Source organism: Oncorhynchus clarkii, chromosome 21 (genome assembly GCF_045791955.1).
Source record: "Oncorhynchus clarkii lewisi isolate Uvic-CL-2024 chromosome 21, UVic_Ocla_1.0, whole genome shotgun sequence".
In the NCBI taxonomy this organism is placed as follows: Eukaryota; Metazoa; Chordata; class Actinopteri; order Salmoniformes; family Salmonidae; genus Oncorhynchus; species Oncorhynchus clarkii.
In genome coordinates this window covers 18,836,365-18,854,704 of record NC_092167.1, presented here as the reverse complement: position 1 = coordinate 18,854,704, position 18,340 = coordinate 18,836,365, and the positions used below count along the sequence as shown (strand labels likewise).

Below are 18,340 nucleotides of genomic sequence, written 5' to 3'. Positions count from 1 at the left end.
ACAATACTCTCTGGAACCATGTTCTCCTGTTCGCTCTCTGCTGTATTTCCTGTCTTAGTTCCTTTCTGATAGGTTTAATCAATAGGATGAGGCTCTATGAGATTTCATTAGTGCCTGGCCTCAAGGCTCTGGGGGATGGAGGGAGCGATGGTGGGAGCGATGGTGGGAGTGATGGAGAGAGGGCAGAGATATAATGGGTTTTTATGGGATATCATTGGACCTGAAATTAGAGGACCACAGAGGAGCAATCTCTGGCTTCATCCCAAATGGCATCATATTCCCTTTATACTGTAGTGCTCTACTATTGACCAGGCCCTATGAGCCCTGGTCAAAAGTAGTGTACTATATAGGGAATAGGGTGCCATTTGGAAGGCAACCTCTGTAACAGCCTTCTTTCCCTAAAGTCAGAGTTCAGCAGAATGCACATGTATCACACTGCATCACAGTAGAGAAAAAATCACCACAGAGAAATTACTGGGCAATGTTGTAATAAATGTTGCCCCAATGAACATATTTAGGATCAGATTGGATTACCCTCCCCTATCCCTTACCATAACCATTGGGGAAGATGCAGAAATGGACTGAGCATAGATCAGCTCAGGAAAATGCCCAGTGGGCCAGTCCATCTTCAGTGGGCTGGTCTAAATTGGGAAAGAAATGACCAGAGTGATGCTATAACTGTTAAACATTGACCTAAGGCACAGATCTAGGATCAGCTGTGATGCAGTAGTGGACAACAGAGGGATTATGTACAGTCAGTTGACAAAAAACAATCTATATATATTGGCACCGTTGATAAAGATGAGTAAAAAAATACTGTATAAAATAAATAATACAAATACTAAAGTATGCCCCCCCAAAATGGAAAAATTACATTATTTTATACTAATGCATTTGCTCAGAGAAATAGATTTTTTTAAACAAGTAATACAAAAAAGATACCGATCAAAATTATTGGCACCCCTGTTTTCAATACTCCAGCAACCTCCCCTTGCGAGTATAACGACACTGAGACTTTTTCTAGAGTATTTATGAGATTGGAGAACACATTGAAGGATATTGGGCCATCCCTCCACGCAGAATCTTTCCAGATCCTTGATATCCTTCGTTTCCGCTTATGGACTGCCCTCTTCAATTAAAAACACAGGTTTTCAATGGGATCAACTCTAGACACTGATATGGCCATTGCAAAATGTTGATTATAAAAATCTACATTTTGCAACGTAGCTCAGTATTTGTATTATTTAATTTTTGCTCATCTTAATCAAGGGTGCCAGTAATTGTGGACCTGAATGTATGTATGTATGTATGTTTGGCATGAACAGTGACAGTTTTTAAAAGTCTCAGATCTATGCTATTAGCCAACTCCTCTGACAGCCGTTGTTATGCCATGACAAATAGACTGTACAGTATTTATCAGTGATAGTCAGAGGATTTGGCTGAAGACCACAGATCTGGGAACTTTAACATTAACCTGAAGACTGTTATTTATTTAATCAACAAACCATGTTTAATTGTTACCTGATTAAATTAATCATGTAACAATTAACTCATTAGGATCAGCACGAGAGCGGTTCTTTAAAGATTTACCATCTCCCAAATTAAAGTCTAAAGGTCTTTACCCATCACATCTATAAACAGTCAATTTATTATTCATAACCTCGTATCATATCATAATTCTCGTAACCTCCTTGCATCTGCAAAAACCCGAGCCTTACTTATGATTCAGTACTACACAAATTGGTGAAATGATTTATTTACTAGCTAATTAAATGGTTACACAGGATAAACATACACACTTAATACGTAAAAACAGGTCCCTAGCGGAATGACAACAATGTGGCTGCTTGTTACAAAAGAGATGGAGAGGGAGGGAGAGAGGGACAGAGACGCTTAACATGGGTACTTTCAGAAACTACTCTCACTTACAGTAACCATATACTTTGCACAGGAACCGCTGCTCGCTTTGAGTAAGACATCATTATGTATTTAAGTGAAATGTCTTGGTTCGCCAGATCTCTCTTGATGGACAGGGCCGCCTTTTCGAGGCACACTTGTAAGGCTCTGATTGTCCATAAGGGTTCCACAAAGTCTTCTACTGTTTTTCTTCTCTGTAGTTGTCTGGTATCCGGTAACTTGTCGTATAGTCCTGAACAGACCTACAGAGTGTATTTTCCTTCCATTGACGCTTTTCTGGTCCGGTATGTACATTTCTTTACTCATATTTTTTTACAGTTTGTTCGAAAAAGGCAGTTCTGTCAGGCTGACATGCTCTCTGACCTCACTTGGGGGTGTGACTTGTCACTTGTACAAAGTTATGTAAAACAATTATCTCTTATAGTTTGTCAAATCATATCCCTATCTTACCAAAAATACCATCCTTTTTCATATTACATGCACATCGCATAGTATGGAAACTTCATAGTAGACTTTCCAAGTTAAAGTATATCCTTCATAAGATTTTTAATGACATCACAAAATAACAAACAAAATGCCATTAGTGTGCTATAGATCACCATTGACAATTCCCCACGTTCTATGTTAGAAATATTGCTCCAGTGTTCGCTTTTTGAACGTGTTAGAGTTTCGGCGGGAAAAGTATCTTGAAACAAAGTACATTCCTTGGTGAATATTGGAGAGGACGTAAGTTGTTAATCACTACTAGTTCTTTCCTCCCCATCAATGCATGTGAGAGGGGGTCTGATTGATGTTATTCCTTGTAAACCTGATGTGACCTATGTGGTTTCTCATGGACAGTCATGACACAGGGAGGGCTCTTGTCTATCTGTGAGAAGCTACGCCCTCCTCTCTCTCTCCCCTCTGCGTATTCTACTACGCCCTCCTCTATCTCTCATCTCAGGGTACTCTACTACACCCTCCACCCTCTCCTTTCACTGCCTCTGACTGAACTTTTTAAAGCTAAACCAAATGCCAATAATCTCTCCAGAGGTCAGTTAGCTCTACCATGTTCTCTCTCTTTCTCTCCATCCATCCATCCATCTCTCTTTCTCCCCCTCTTGCTTTGCCAAACAGAGATGCCTCTGCCTCTGTTCAAATATCATCTGGCAAACACGCTTCCCATTGTGTGTGTGTGTGCCAAGCAGCTTCACATGTGTTAGTTGACAAGTGCAATAGAGGGTAATGTACACTGGAGAGCACCTGGCACAGAGAAAGGGACACACACAGAGACAGAGACAGAGTGAGACATAGACAGAGGGGAGTGGATTAGAAAAGACTGGCAAGTGTTACTGAGCGAGAAAGAGTGACACACAGCAACTGATACCCACCAGGGAGCCTGACAGAGGGGGGGGGGGGGGGGGGGTGCGAGAGAGAGAGAGAGAGATTAGAGATACATATTAGAGATACATATTTCCCTCAGATTACACAGATCCACAAAGAATTCGAAAAACAAATCCAATTTTGATAAACTCCCATATCTACTGGGGGAAATTCCACAGTGTGCCATCACAGCAGCAATATTTGTAACCTGTTGCCACAAGAAAAGGGCAACCAGTGAAGAACAAACACCATTGTAAATACAACCCATATTTATGTTTATTTATTTTTTATTTTTTATTTTCATTGTTACAACACTGTATATATATATATATATATATATAATATGACATTTGTAATGTCTTTATTGTTTTGAAATTTCTGTATGTGTAATGTTTACTGTTAATTTTTATTTTACTTTTGTATATTATCTACCTCACTTGCTTTGGCAATGTTAACACATGTTTCCCATGCCAATAAAGCCCATTGGGGGCCTGCATGCATGCATCAATGTATCAATGTCCGGGCTGGTGTATACAGCATATCTTTGGGGAATAGGATGAGAGAAAAAGAGGGATGGAGGGAAGATCAGGAGGTGTTGGAACAGCGGGATGCTGTCTTTCAGTGGACAGTGGAGGTCAAGGGCAGACAGGGAAAGAGAAAGAGAGAGACGATAAGTACAGCATTGACACACAGCCCAGCACAGAGCCTTGCCTTTCTCTATCCATTCTTTAGAATCCTGACAAGTACATTGTGCATTAATGCTTCCACACTCGGCATGTATCGACAGTGTAGATTAGAAGAACTATTTGGATGACGCGTTTGATTTCTTCAGTGAATAAACATTGTCCCTCTCTTCTCAGTCTTTTCTGCCCCCTCTTCTTTCACTCTCTCCCCTCTCCTATCTCATAACCTTGGCAGTTTAAATAAGACAATGGTAATATTTCCAGGAAAAGGTGTTTCAACAAATATACTCTATCCAGCGTCAGATAAGGTCATTTGAGGTTAGGATTCAAAATGGCATAATGAATGAATCGATTGAACTCCTCTCCCCTCTCCCTCCATCTCCCTCCACAATGGAGAAAGAGCTCATGCACAACCGAAATATCAATATTTGAATAGTCCATACAATGTTAACACCCCATCAATCCCGCAAGCGCCACATTAGCATAACACACAATGGCAGCGGGTAGCAGGTGAACGTAGCGTAGCGCTCTTAGCGACGCCCATAATGGATTCACTGGGCTGGTTCTTTACGATGCTATTCAGCTGCATGTTTGCAGTAATCACAGTGATGTTATCAGGGACAATAGGCAGTGCGTCCATCTCCATTCAAATGGCATACATCCACCTCTCGCTCTTCTCTGCTCTGCTTTGGGAGAGAGACATGCAGAGATTTTAATAGAGACTAATTGTGTATTATATTTATATTTCCATATTGCCAGGCTTGTATTTTCCAGACAGTCACTGTGTGGTGGTGATAATGTGTTGTTACAGGGATGTTATGTTTATATATATCCCAGTATGTGTGTGGAGATTGATGGTCGATAATGGTCTCTCTCAGATTGTGGTGGGTTCCACTCAATTGTTCCTCGCCTCCTCCTGTCTCACCGGAAAGGCTGGAGACGAGGGCTGTGGTTTGTCTCGGGGTGGTGGGGTGAGTTGAGGGGAGGTGAAGGAGGTGCGTAAGAGAGAGAGAGGGGAGAGAAAGACGGGAAAGAGAGACGAGATTGAAAGAGAGAGAGAGAGGGAGAAGGAGAGAGGATGGCACTCTCTCATCCCAAGATCCCATTTCCTCTGCGGATCTGAGTGTGATGGGTGTTCTGTCTGAAAGGAGAGTGTCTGCGTGTGTCTGCGTGTGTCTGCGTGTGTCTGCGTGTGTCTGGGTGTGTCTGGGTGTGTCTGCGTGTGTCTGCGTGTGTGTGTGTGTCTGCGTGTGTGTGTCTGCGTGTGTGTGTGTGTGTGCGTGTGTGTGTGTCTGCGTGTGTGTGTGTGATAGTAAGGCTGTGTATCTGATATTAAAGCCATAGCTTATGCTACAGGTTAGGATCATCAGCTCTAGCCAGCTGTAAAGCCAACTGTAGGAAGTAGAGCAGAGCTGTAATATGTCTACTGACCTTACAGATGCAGAGCGGACATACAGTAATCTCTTTCACCCAGACTGACCTGGGTTCTCCTCCTCCCCTCTCCTTTCCTCTATGTATGTGTGTAAGAGTGTACAAAATATTAGGAACACCTTCCTAATATTGAGCAGCTGTCCCTTTTGCACTGAGAACAGCCTCAATTCGTCAGGGCATGGACTCTACAAGGTGTCGAGTGTGTTCCACAGGGATGCTGGACCATGTCGACTCCAATGCTTCCCACAGTTGTGTCAAGTTGGCTGGATGTCCTTTGTGTGGTGGACCATTCTTGATACATATGGGAAACTGTTGAGTGTGAAAAACCCAGCAGCATTGCAGTGTTTGACACACTCAAACCGGTGTGCCTGATTGAAGTGGATCATAGCTTTCACCTGGGCAGACTATGTCACAGAAAGAGCAGATGTTCCTGAAGCTGGGTTATGCTTTGTGGGCTTGTCTGAAGCGCAGGTTAGTCTTTTTGTCATTCATATTTTTGGAAGCAGCTCTGCAGAGTGGTCACTAGCTAGCACAGCCACAAAGTCATAAAATCTGGTTTTAAACCTAATCCTAACCTTAACCCTAACCTTAACCACACTGCTAACCCTAATGCCTAACCCAAACCTTAACTTAAGTCCCCAATGCACATTTTTGTTTTCTTAAATTTTTACAATATGGCCAATTTTGACTTTGCAGATGGCCGGAAATTGCTCAGTTCTGCTTCCAAGACAAGACTCATTACAATAAGCAGGTAGAGGTGATGGGAATGTGTGTGAACTCCTTGGCTGCTGTAGCTAGAAATCCCTCCAATTCACTAAGGGATGAATCTACCTACATGGCACAGATGGGGGAAAAAATAGAGAGGGATGAGGAGGAAAGGAAAACTGTCTAAACCCAGGCTTGTAGATGACCTTCAGCACCACGGCACCTCAGTCATTCAAGTGTGACTGGACTCCAAAATACTGCATATCCCCCCACTCAGCACCTGACACCCCTCTCCTAGATCCTCTCTATTTCCCCCTCACTTCTTCTTCTCCTTGGCCAGAGGATCAGAGGGAGATTGATCTGACTCATCAAAACTATTGATAACATGATCTGAGGATTGAAAGCCCGTTGGCATTAGGGCTTCCTATAGATGCAGTAACATTGCTCTCTCTCTCGGTCTCTGGTTGGTGTCAAGTATCCTGCTCTGTGCCAGGAGTTTAATCTCCTCTGTTTTCTCAGTACCTCTCCATTCTCCCCCTCTCCAGCCTTTCGCCCTCTCTCCCTCTTCTTCCCCCCACCCCCCACTCCACCTCTCTGCTCTGCTCTTCTCATCCTCTACCCCTTCTCCCCCACCCTCTTTCCTCTACCTCACTCTCTCCTCTCCTCTCCTCTCCTCTCCTCTCCTCTCCTCTCCTCTCCTCACAGCACACAGATCTCTCCCCCGTGCCTTTCCTCTACCTCTCTCCGTCTCTCAGCGCACAGAAAGAGGCTGACATCAGCCAGTGTTCTCTGATGATGACAAGACTCCACAGTCCTCCCCAGACACACAGACCTACTGTCTGAGGGAGGGAGAGAGAGAGAGAGAGAGAGAGAGAGAGAGAGGAACAGGGAGAGGGAGTGAGAGAGAGTTAGAGGGAGAGAGATGGAGAGACGGAGAGAGATATGAAGATTTTCTGTTTGATGCAGACACGCACAGACACAAAAACAAAGACACACACACTCACCACTCTCGCTGTACACACACACACGCACAACACAGAGGCACACATGCCAAACGCACACACACACACACACACACACCAATTGCACCAGCTACTTCAAAGGCCCATGCTCCTCACCCCGGGGCTTGTAGCTAAGTGTGGCTCGGAAGTAAACTTTTATCCTTTTATAAACCAATGTGAGTGTTTAGAGCCGCGCTAATGATGTTTGTGTGTGTGTGAGAGAGAGGATGCTCAACTGCCTTGTTTGTGTGTTGATGTTTGTGTGTGTGTGTCTGTTTGTCTCTGTGTGTTTTATCCGTGTGTGTGTGTGTTTGTGTGGATGTGTTTGCATGTTGGTGTATGTGTTGATCAGTGGAGGCTCCTCAGAGGAGGAAGGGGGAGGACCATCCTCATCAGTGAATTTGATTAAAAAAATATATATATATACTAAATATATTCACGTCACCAAATAATTGATTAACACACTGTTTTGCAATGGTCTACATTAGCCTCAATAGCACTCTGTGGGGTAGCACCATGGTGTAGCCGGAGGACAGCTAGCATCCGTCCTCCTCTTGGTGCATTGACTTCAATACAACACCTATGAGGATCTTGGTTCTCACCCCCTTCCGTAGACTTACACAGTAATTATGACAACTTCCAGAGGAAGCCCTCCAACCTATCAGAGCTCTTGCAGCATGTTGTCCACCAATCAAAATATTTCTTCAAAAATGAAGGAGAAGCAAGAGAGAGATTTTGTATTTTTTTTTTTAACTTTCAGTTTCACTTACTTAGCTAGCAAATGCAGCTGACTAGTTGTTACTCATGTACACGGCTCAAACAGAGGGATGCTATGCTAGCTAGCTGGTTATGTGTTTCCAACACAAAACTGGAAGTCTTCCACATCAAGGTAAGCTGTTGGTTTTATTAATTTATTGTGAGAGGAGGAGAGTGTATAGAAGCCAGAATGAATACAACGTGGCTGTTATGATCAGGTGTGTATTCATTCCGCCAATTCTGTTGACAAACGTTTCTTAAACGGAAGCAAACGAAACAGGGATAAATACATGAATTTATACAATAGAAACTTTTGTTTGCAACTGTTGTGCTAATAATTACCCCCTAGATAAGCTAGATGCAGGCAAGAGTGTACAAGGCGGTATTGAATGTGTCATCTCCAATTTCTCTCTCGACCTGTGTGCGCCTACGTTGTAAACTTCCATTCATAGGTTGCAGCAACCTCATGATGGGTATAGAGAAAATTTGAGTATCTTGTAGTAGCCTAAACCCATCAATGTTACATTGAACTTGGTGAATGGAATATGAATGACAGTCATCCAACATGCTGTAATTGTCACGATCGTCATAATAGACGGACCAAGGCGCAGCGTGAGTTGAGTTCCACATACTTTATTTAACAGTGAAACTACAAAAAAAATAAAAATAAACATAACCCGAGCGTGAACGCCGTAGTGCAACAAAACACTAACACAAACAATATCCCACAAAAGCAGGTGGTAAAAAGGGATACCTAAATATGATCCCCAATTAGAGGTAACGATTACCTGCTGCCTCTAATTGGGAACCATACAAACACCCAACATAGAAATTCAAACGCTAGAAACCCCTCTAGTCACGCTCTGACCTATACACCATAGAGAACCCAGAGGGCTCTCTACGGTTAGGGCGTGACAGTAATAGAAATAAGGCCATGCTCATGAACAAAAAAATCGTCCTCTGACCGCCACTGGTGTTGATGTTTGTGTGTGGGAGAGAGAGGAAATGCAGCTGCTACCAGGCAGAGAAAAACAACAAGCTCGAACATGGTCCTTTTGTTCGATTAATTCCATCTATATATATCCAAAATATCAATTTATTTGGCACGTTTGATCCAGAAAAACACTGGTTCCAACTTGACCAACGTCACTACAAAATATCTCAAAGCTTACCTGTAAACTTTGCCAAAACATTTCAAACTACTTTTGTAATACAACTTTAGGTATTTTTAAACGTAAATAATCAATCAAATTGAAGACGGGATCTGTGTTCAATACAGGAAGACAACAAACTAAAGCATTCTTTCTGTCTTGCGCCTCTATCAAACAGTACACATGATGTGACACTTGTTCAAGATGGCCGTACTTCTTCATTACACAAAGGAATAACCTCAACCAATTTCCAGTGGAAGCGGCAGGAACTGCAAACAAGTCCCTCAGAAATCTGGTTTCCCAATGAAATTTCATTGAATAGACAGTGACCTCAAAAAAAAATCTGAATGGGTTGTCCTCGGGGTTTTGCCTGCTACATAAGTTCTGTTATACTCACAGACATGATTCAAACAGTTTTAGAAACTTCAGAGTGTTTTCTATCCAAATCTACTACTAATATGCATATCTTATATTCTGGGGATGAGTAGCAGGAAGTTGAATTTGGACAAGCTATTTATCCAAAAGTGAAAATGCTGCCACCTATCCCTAGAAGTTATTAATAAGTGGATTTCTCTTTTTTAAAATGGTGGGGGAGTGCCAAGATGGAGAAACGGCAGCTTCAACACATGCTATCTGTCATCTAGTGTATATAAATAATTGGTTAAAACATCAAGATTAGGCCCTCATTCCGAATCGTTAAGGTAAGGGTTAAGGTTTGGTTCCCAAACATTTTAGATTTCTGTACCCATTCAAACATTCGACTTCCAGCTGCGTACCCCCTCTAAGCACCAGGGTCAGCGCACTCTCAAATGTTGATTTTGCCATTATTGTAAGCCTGCCACACACACACTATACGATACATTTATTAAACATTAGAATACGTGTGAGTATTTGTCACAAACCGGCTCGTGGGAAGTGACAAAGAGTTCTTATAGGACCAGGGTACAAATAATAATTGCTATTTATTTAACCGTCTTACATATAAAACCTTATTTGTTAATCGAAAATTGTGAATAACTCACCACAGGTTAATGAGAAGGGTGTGCTTGAAAGGATGCACATAACTCTGCAATGTTGGGTTGTATTGGAGAGAGTCTCAGTCTTAAATGATTTTCCACACACAGTTTGTGTCTGTATTTCGTCTTCATGCTAGTGAGGGCCGAGAATCCACTCTCACATAGGTACTTGGTTGCAAAGGGCATCAGTGTCTTAACAGCACGATTTGCCAAGGCAGGATACTCTGATCCAGAAATCTGGCAGTGGCTTCGAATTTTATTCAATTTTCACAGAACTGCTTGTTGCGATTTCGATGAGGCTCTCTTGTTCAGATATCGGTAAGTGGACTGGAGGCAGGGCATGAATGTTTGTGTCATCCGTTTCTGGAAAGGACCTGCTGAATTGCGCACCCAACTCACTCAGGTGCTTCGCTGTATCACATTTGACATTGTCCGTAAGCTTGAGTTAATTTGCACACAAAAAAATCATACAATGATGTAAAGACCTGTGTGTTGTCCTTGTTAAAGCAGACATAGAAGAGCTCCAACTTGTTAATCATAGCTTCAATTGTGTCCCGCACATTGAATATACAGTGGGGAGAACTGTATATTTGATACACTGCCGATTTTGCAGGTTTTCCAGGATCTCTGGAAAACCTGGGAGATGTATGTATCAACCTTAGGCCTGGATACATGATTAGCCTAGTTATAGCGAGTTGTTTGGCGGGGTTGGTTCTACATGGATGTCTGTCTGTCTGTGCATTAAATGGTTTGACACCCCATCAAGTACATGATGCTGTCTGCCTGTCTGCTGCAGACGTTTCATGTTAATGAACGTCTGATGTATGTGTGTGTATGATCTTTGTTTGACGTGTGCGTGATGGATGTGTGTGTGTGACGTTGGATGCTCTTAGATGCTGTTAGATGTCTGGCAAAAGAACACGTTTTATTATCCTTGCCTGTATGTCAGCTGAAGATGAGTGGGCTGCATAGACAGCTTTCCTAAGTGAGCGTGTGTGGGTGGACTTATGCAGGTGGTGCTTCTCTGAATGTATTATTTGTAAATCTGTGACTGCAGCATGTGTGTTTGTATGAGTGTGTCCATCTGTGCCGGTAGATGTGGTGGGTAGCTTCAGCCATTCAGAGAAGGTCTGAGAGAGCTTGCAGTGGCACAGACCCATCATGGTGTGTGTGTGTGTGTGTGTGTGTGTCAGTGTGATTGTGGCGGTGTCAGTGTGATTGTAGAGGCGTCCCACAATCAGGCTGAGAGAGAAATGAGAAGTGCTCGGGTTTTGGAGAGCAATGTCTCGTAATGAAAGATTTATCAGCAGCACAGCTCCTGCCTCTCTCCTCTACACACACACACGCACAGGCACACGCTCACACCACACATTCACCGCTACAGCTACAAAATGCCTGGTCACTTCGGCAGCTAGCGCTTTGAAGCTAACATTATTAGGCATTCTGCTTAGTGGGAGGGGAACCCCCGTCAGGTGATAAGGGGGCCTTCCTGCAGGAGGCCTTTTGCCTTTTGGTAGGCCGTCATTGTAAATAAGAATGTATTCTTAACTGGCTTGCCTAGTTAAATAAAGGTTAAATAAAAATAAATAAATAAAAAGAGGAGGTGTTTGAAGTCCGGCCTCCCAGCAGGTAGGATCACTCCTAGAGATGTCACAGCAGGAAGCACACACACACACACACACACACACAGGCTAGCATGCATGTTGTGCACGCATATAGAGGTGAATCCTTCAGAAGGGTATAAAATAATTATATTCTCTCTGTCTGAACAAAATGTTTTATACTTTACCATAATTACATTGATAGGTGAGATAACAGAGAATAGAACAGTTTCCCACTGTGAAATTGACTTTTATAAAACTGTCCAATAAGTCACACAAGGCTGAGTTGTGATTCGCCGGTTGATTTCTACTTTTTTTTGGAGATTAACAGTTTCTCTCTAAAACCAGATTGTTCTGCCTGTGTCCCACACAAACCAGAAGCAGAGTGAGAGACACACGCACACTGGTGCATCTTACAAAATAGATGGCATCTCTACTATTATTCTGACATTTCACATTCTTAAAATAAAGTGGTGATCCTAACTGACCTAAGACAGAGAATTCTTACTTGGATTAAATGTCAGGAATTGTGAAAAACTGAGTTGAAATGTATTTGGCTAAGGTGTATGTAAACTTCCGACCTCAACTGTACATCTTCCTGATCGCAGGAGGTGAGATGGACTTTTCATAAAGCACTGATAATCATATGATTAAAGATGATATGCAGAGAAGGAGACGGCTGTTGGAGTAGCAAGCCTGCAGAGTATGTTTCAATTCATTCAATAATTAACTCCCACAACATCATCCACTGGGGTGATATGATGCTAGATATGTGTGTTTACTGCCTCAACTTCTACCCAGAGTCTACTCAGTCTCTGTATGTACACAAACTCCCACTGTGAAACATATTCCTGTATTACTTTTCTCAGTAGCTTGTTGGTGGTTTTCACTTGGAGCTGTGTGTCTGTAGGGCAGGTGCCCTGACCGCTAGGCTGCTGTAGTGGCGCTGGTGTCACCACCAGGGTGCACTACAATACTCTGAGTCTCTCTCTCTCTCTCTCTCTCTCTCTCTCTCTCTCTCTCTCTCTCTCTCTCTCTCTCTCTCTCTCTCTCTCTCTCTCTCTCTCTCTCTCTCTCTCTCTGAGAGATGCTATGCTTGGTTCTCTGTAAGCGATGGGGTTTGTGTGTTCATAGAAAACTCACACTGGTCCCCTACATGTCGACGATAACAAGTACCATCCATTAGAAAAAGAAGCGTTTGAAAGTTAACTCTGGCTGCATAATAATTTGTTTTTCTTTGATAGACAGTTTTTCGGCACATGAAAGAGCAATTTTTCAGTTCTTGGAAATCTGGACCAGTTTATGAGAGCGTGAATGAGAGAAACCGCTGTGAAATGAATGGTAATTGAATTGGGAAAGAGGCTGAGTTTATTCAGAGTGTAATGACTATGGTTAGTTCTCATGAGAGAGGAGTTGAGAGATGGGTTTGAAGGAAGAGACAAAACAGCCAAGTGACTTACAGGACAAACATGGTATAATATTGTCTTTCAAAATTCAATTTGTTAGAATTCGTCTGCTGTTGTTGGTCGAAGGGTCAAATAATTTGACCTGGAAGATACAACTTTAATAGCGCCGCGATGAGGCAGATGCTTTGTCTGTTTTTGGGAACCCTTTTGTCCTCTATGGGACAGTTATTAATGACCTATCAATCCCCAGTACAACACATTGCGTAGCCCTATTATGAGACCGACTGCAGTGAGGAGCAACAGAACAGAAGCAGGCCTGTTGGAGGGTTTCTCACACCAACCATTATTCTAGAGAGGGCATTCATTTGGTGCTAATTAGTATTTTTCCTTTTCTACGGGATTGTGTGTGTGTGTGTGAGTGTGAGTGGAGAGAACGCTGCTTTGATTAAGTACAGTAATACAGAGCTCTGCAGACACTACAGATGTTCATTTAATGGCCTGGAACTTAATGAGACTGGCTGAGGTGACTCCAACACACACACACACACACACACACACACACACACACACACACACACACACACACACACACACACACACACACACACACACACACACACACACACACACACACACACACACTCCCCCATATCACGTTTCAAGGCTTATTATACGACACTACACTGTGAGTTATTAACAGCAACATTAAATATGAAATATGGCCTGTTACGCTGTGTTTGTGTAAATCCTGGTTCTGTGTGCTGGCGTGAAGGCAACAGGCTGCCACTTCACGATCAGGGACGTGACCAACAACACTATTAGCTCTCTTTGTCTTTCTCTGTCACAGCAGTGGGAGCCACAATGCTGTTTACGATGTTCTCATATTGATGAGGATGATTCAGATACTAATATATTCTCTTTCCTTCTCTCTTTTTCTCTCCCTCCCCTCTCTCCCTCTAGGTGGGGTGTGTATAGCCCAGTCTCTGAAGATCCCGCGTGAACCCAAGCCAGGGGAGTTTGATAAGATCATCATGCGTCTGCTGGAGACGTCCAACGCCAGGGCTGTCATTATGTTCGCCAACGAGGACGACATACGGTATGTCGTATAGCCCCCCCCCCAAAAAAAAAACAAACACACGACTACACCTCTATAGCCTATCCCTACACCACTACACACACACCCTTGTACCTTTCTACCCCTGTATACCAAGTGTCTGTCGTAAACTCCAGTCATCACTCCTCTCTCCCTCTATCTCCCCTTCCCCTTTCTCTTCCCTCCTCTCCCTACCCCCTTTCTCCCTCCTTCTACCTCTCTCTCAGGCGTATCCTGAATGCGGCCAAGCACAACAACCAGACTGGTCACTTCCTGTGGGTGGGGTCAGACAGCTGGGGCTCCAAGATCTCTCCTGTGATTGGCCAGGAGCGGGTGGCTGAGGGAGCCGTTACCATCCTGCCCAAACGAGCCTCCGTGGACGGTACAGACAGAATCCATTTTAGATTATAGTGTTTTGAGGGGAAAGAGTTAAAAACACAGTATACCCTCAACAAGGTTGACATCACATCATACCAGATGTTTACAGGTCTGTATTTACGTGTTATGTCACTCACTGATCCCTCCTCTACCCCCCCCCCCCACCCCCCACCTTCACTCTCCTCTCCTCTTCTCCCCTCCTATCTCCTCTTCCCCCTCCTCTTCTCCTGCCTCTCCTCCGTCCTCTCTCCCTTCCTCTCTTCCTTCCTCATCCTCTCCCCCACAGCGTTTGACCGTTACTTCCGGAGCCGCTCTCTGTCCAACAACAGGAGGAACGTGTGGTTCGCTGAGTTCTGGGAGGAAAACTTTGGCTGCAAGCTGGGGATGCATGGCAAGCGCCCCGGAAGCCCCAAGAAATGCACAGGCAAGATACTATGGCACTGGAGCACAGGAGAATGTGTATTGGCTCAGTACAGTGGTGAAGGGTGGCTAGTGTAGGCCAGGAATAGTAGTAAAGCAGAGGAGTATGGGTAATGTAGGCTGGCAGAAGAGTTAATGCCCTATAATCATCCCTAGACAGGCTACTTAATATTAACTCTGTTCACACGTCATTGAGCATGGATAGCTTTACTCTCTGAGGAGAATGGTTTGTTCTATATGAACACCCGCTGTGTGCTCAGAGCTCTGTGCAAATGACATGAAATGATATGCGGAGTACAGTAGAGCCCCCTGGCTCGTCCTGCATGGATGAGTCTGGAGAGAAGTGTGTGTGACAGTGTGTGTACACAGTCTGTGCAGTTTGGGCTTGTAGAACAGTGTTTGTTGGTGTGTATAACTGTGTGTGAAATAGTGTGTGACAGTGTGTGTTCACAGTCTGTGCAGTGTGGACTTGTAGAATCGGTGTGTGTCGACACAGCTGATATTTTGGTTCCAGATTAGATTTTGAGGTTTTTCAGTGTCTGACTCCATCACAGCTGGCTAGCCCAGTGTCCTGAAGGTCCGCTTATACATGTGGTGAAGAACAGTGGCGATCGATGCTGTTTAAGATTCATTTGTTTTGTTCATGAGCATGGCCTTATTTCTATTAAAGCGTATTGGATGACTGTCATTCATTTTCCGTTTACCCAGCTCAATGTACATCGGTAGGTTTAGGCTACTACATGATACTCAGATTTTCCCTATACCCATCATGAGGTTGCTACAACCTAGCCTATGAATAAAAGTTCACAATGAAGGATCACACAGGTCGAGAGAAAAATTTGAGGTGACAGACAGTGACACAGTCAAAACCGTCTTGAACATTCTTGCCTGCATCGAGCTGATCTAGGGTGTATTCAGTAGTCCAACACGTTTTTAACAGGAGTTTCTATTGAACAAAATCCGTTAAGTTTGTCCCCGTTATTGTTCCGTTTGCTTCCGGGAAAAGTTTTTCAACGGAATTGGCTGAATGAATACACACCTGATCACTCATAAACACAGTTCACTTTCATAGTAGCCATGTTGTATTCCTTCTCGCATCTATGCGCTCTCTTCCTCTCACATTTTCAGCTGTATGTGACCGGGCGAAATAACCTTTCCAAGCCAACTCATAACCGCTACACACATCCTATATCGTTGTCCCCATATTAGCTAAAGGAATGTCATAGTCAACATAGCTAATAGAACTAACGCGTTAGTAAACAAACCCACTACAATCATGCAGTGATGTTACAGTGTACAGTCAGTATGCAGTTTAGCAGTTACACTGGCGGGCCCCGGTGGCAATGCATTTGTAAAACCAAAAGCTTACCATGACCCCCCCCCCCCCCCCCCCCACACACACACACATTCTTCTACACTGCTACTCTATTTTATTATCTATGCATAGTCACTTTACCTCTACCTACATGTACAGTACCAGTCAAAGGTTTGGACACACCTACCGTACTCATAAAAGGGTTTTTCTTTATTTTTACTATTTTCTACATTGTGGAATAATAGTGAAGACTTCAGAACTATTAAATAACACATATGGAATCATGTAGTAACCAAAGAATTGTTAAACAAATCAGAATACATGTTATATTTGCGGTTCTTCAAAGTAGCCTCCCTTTGCCTTGATGACAGCTTTGCACTTTTGGGGAATAGGTTGTGTTAGTGTTTGCAGCATGTATCAGTGTATTGTGTGTGTGTGTGTGTGTGTGGGGGGGGGGGGTTTAAATAGTAAGCTGTGTGAGCAGTTTTATCTGCACCTGTCCCAGGCTGCAGGACTATCACACTCAAACGGCTGAGTCAGCAGCACCTCTAGACATCAGTGTGTGTACTTGTTTGTTTAGTGCAACACTTTTAATCCAGGTGGTTCTCTTGGAGTTTGTGTATAAAGCTGGGACATGCCCTTCCTCTCTCTCTCACTCTCGCTCTAGTGTCTCTCTCCCCTCTCTCTCACGCTCTCACTCTCGCTCTAGTGTCTCTCTCCTCTCTCTCTGTCCTCTCATTGTGAAGCCACTGTAGTAGGCACTCAGCCAAAGGTAGATAGGGGCCAGTGCTCTGGTGACTCTCTCTGGTGTGTCTGTGTATGGAGAGCCCTGTAGTGGCACGGAGTGTCAGAGTCGATTCATTTCTATTGCGAGAGTTCACAACCTTTGCATCATCAACACGGAAACCAATCAGCTGCCTCGGCTCGATCCTGCTGTTTGGGGTCATTGTCGTGACAGCTAGCAGTGTGTGTGTGTGTGTGTGTGTGTGTGTGTGTCTGCGTGTGTGTGTGTGTGTCTGCATGCGTGCGTGTGGGCCCTCTCCACACCTCTCTTGTCCTTCTGCTGGGAATACATGAATACAGTGGGCTAATGAGTATCACCCTCAGACACAACCCTATAGACCTCAATCAACAGTTGTATTTACAATGCACACACACACACACACACACACACACACACACACACACACACACACACACACACCATGTTGAGAATCTCTGCCTGAAATGTACTGGATGTTCGTCAGTCTTGGCTGAGAACAGAGGGAACACAATGTCTCTTTTAGAGTCGTTGATTCTATATCAAAACACTGCTCACAGAAGCACTGAGGTGTAACATATTTTCTTTACTCCTGTGTGTGTGTGTGTGTGTGTGTGTGTGTGTGTGTGTGTGTGTGTGTGTGTGTGTGTGTGTGTGTGTGTGTGTGTGTGTGTGTGTGTGTGTGTGATAGTCTGAAGAAGGGAGCCGTCAGCAGTCTGAGAGCTAAAGCTGCCTGATTCCCTCAATTTATCACCCGGTTGTTCCTGCGCGGGGTGATTTCCTCACAGGGGCCTAAACGAATCCGCTCACCGGTGAACGGGATTGGCTCTGACAGAGGCAATGAAGCAGGGGTCCACACGCTGGAATTAGGGCGCATGACAGCCAGGCAGGGAGGGAGAACACAGGCAGGCAGACAGGCAGCACATAAGCGAGCACGCTTGCATGAACAAACAACTTGGAATCAGGGAGCAGGAAAGGTTGGCAGACAGATAGAAAGGGAACACGTTTGTTGGTTCACCTCTGTGAGGCTGAAGGATGAATCACCCTTACCTCGCAGTGGGTGTTTATGTGGAATGCAGTGCTGCCACAGTTCTCCATTAAGACCCTGTGTACGATAAAAAATCATCCTTGAAGCAGCAAGTTATGAGCAGAGGAGTGTCTGTGTTCTTTCGCAGTCACAGCCACCCTGCCATCTGCTAGAGCTCTCTAATTAAGACCCAGGCTCCGTTTCGGCCTACTCCTTCTCCTCGTTTAGTCCAATGATCACGTGTGCCGGCCTATACTGTGTGTCAACTCACCCTCAATGGATGACATGGGGCTCTGGTTTAAACTCTTTCTTACTATA

At 44.0% G+C, this 18,340-nt stretch overlaps 1 protein-coding gene across 1 annotated transcript in view; it reads left to right on the top strand.

Moving 5' to 3' along the window:
- The window catches only part of LOC139378698 (metabotropic glutamate receptor 8-like), a 221,568-nt gene that overhangs the window by 148,351 nt on the left and 54,877 nt on the right, over positions 1-18,340 (top strand). Inside the window, exons 4-6 of the mRNA XM_071121113.1 lie at positions 13,990-14,125; positions 14,350-14,504; positions 14,787-14,924. Of these exons, the coding sequence (XP_070977214.1) occupies positions 13,990-14,125; positions 14,350-14,504; positions 14,787-14,924 (429 nt within the window). The remainder of the gene's footprint in view (positions 1-13,989; positions 14,126-14,349; positions 14,505-14,786; positions 14,925-18,340) is intronic.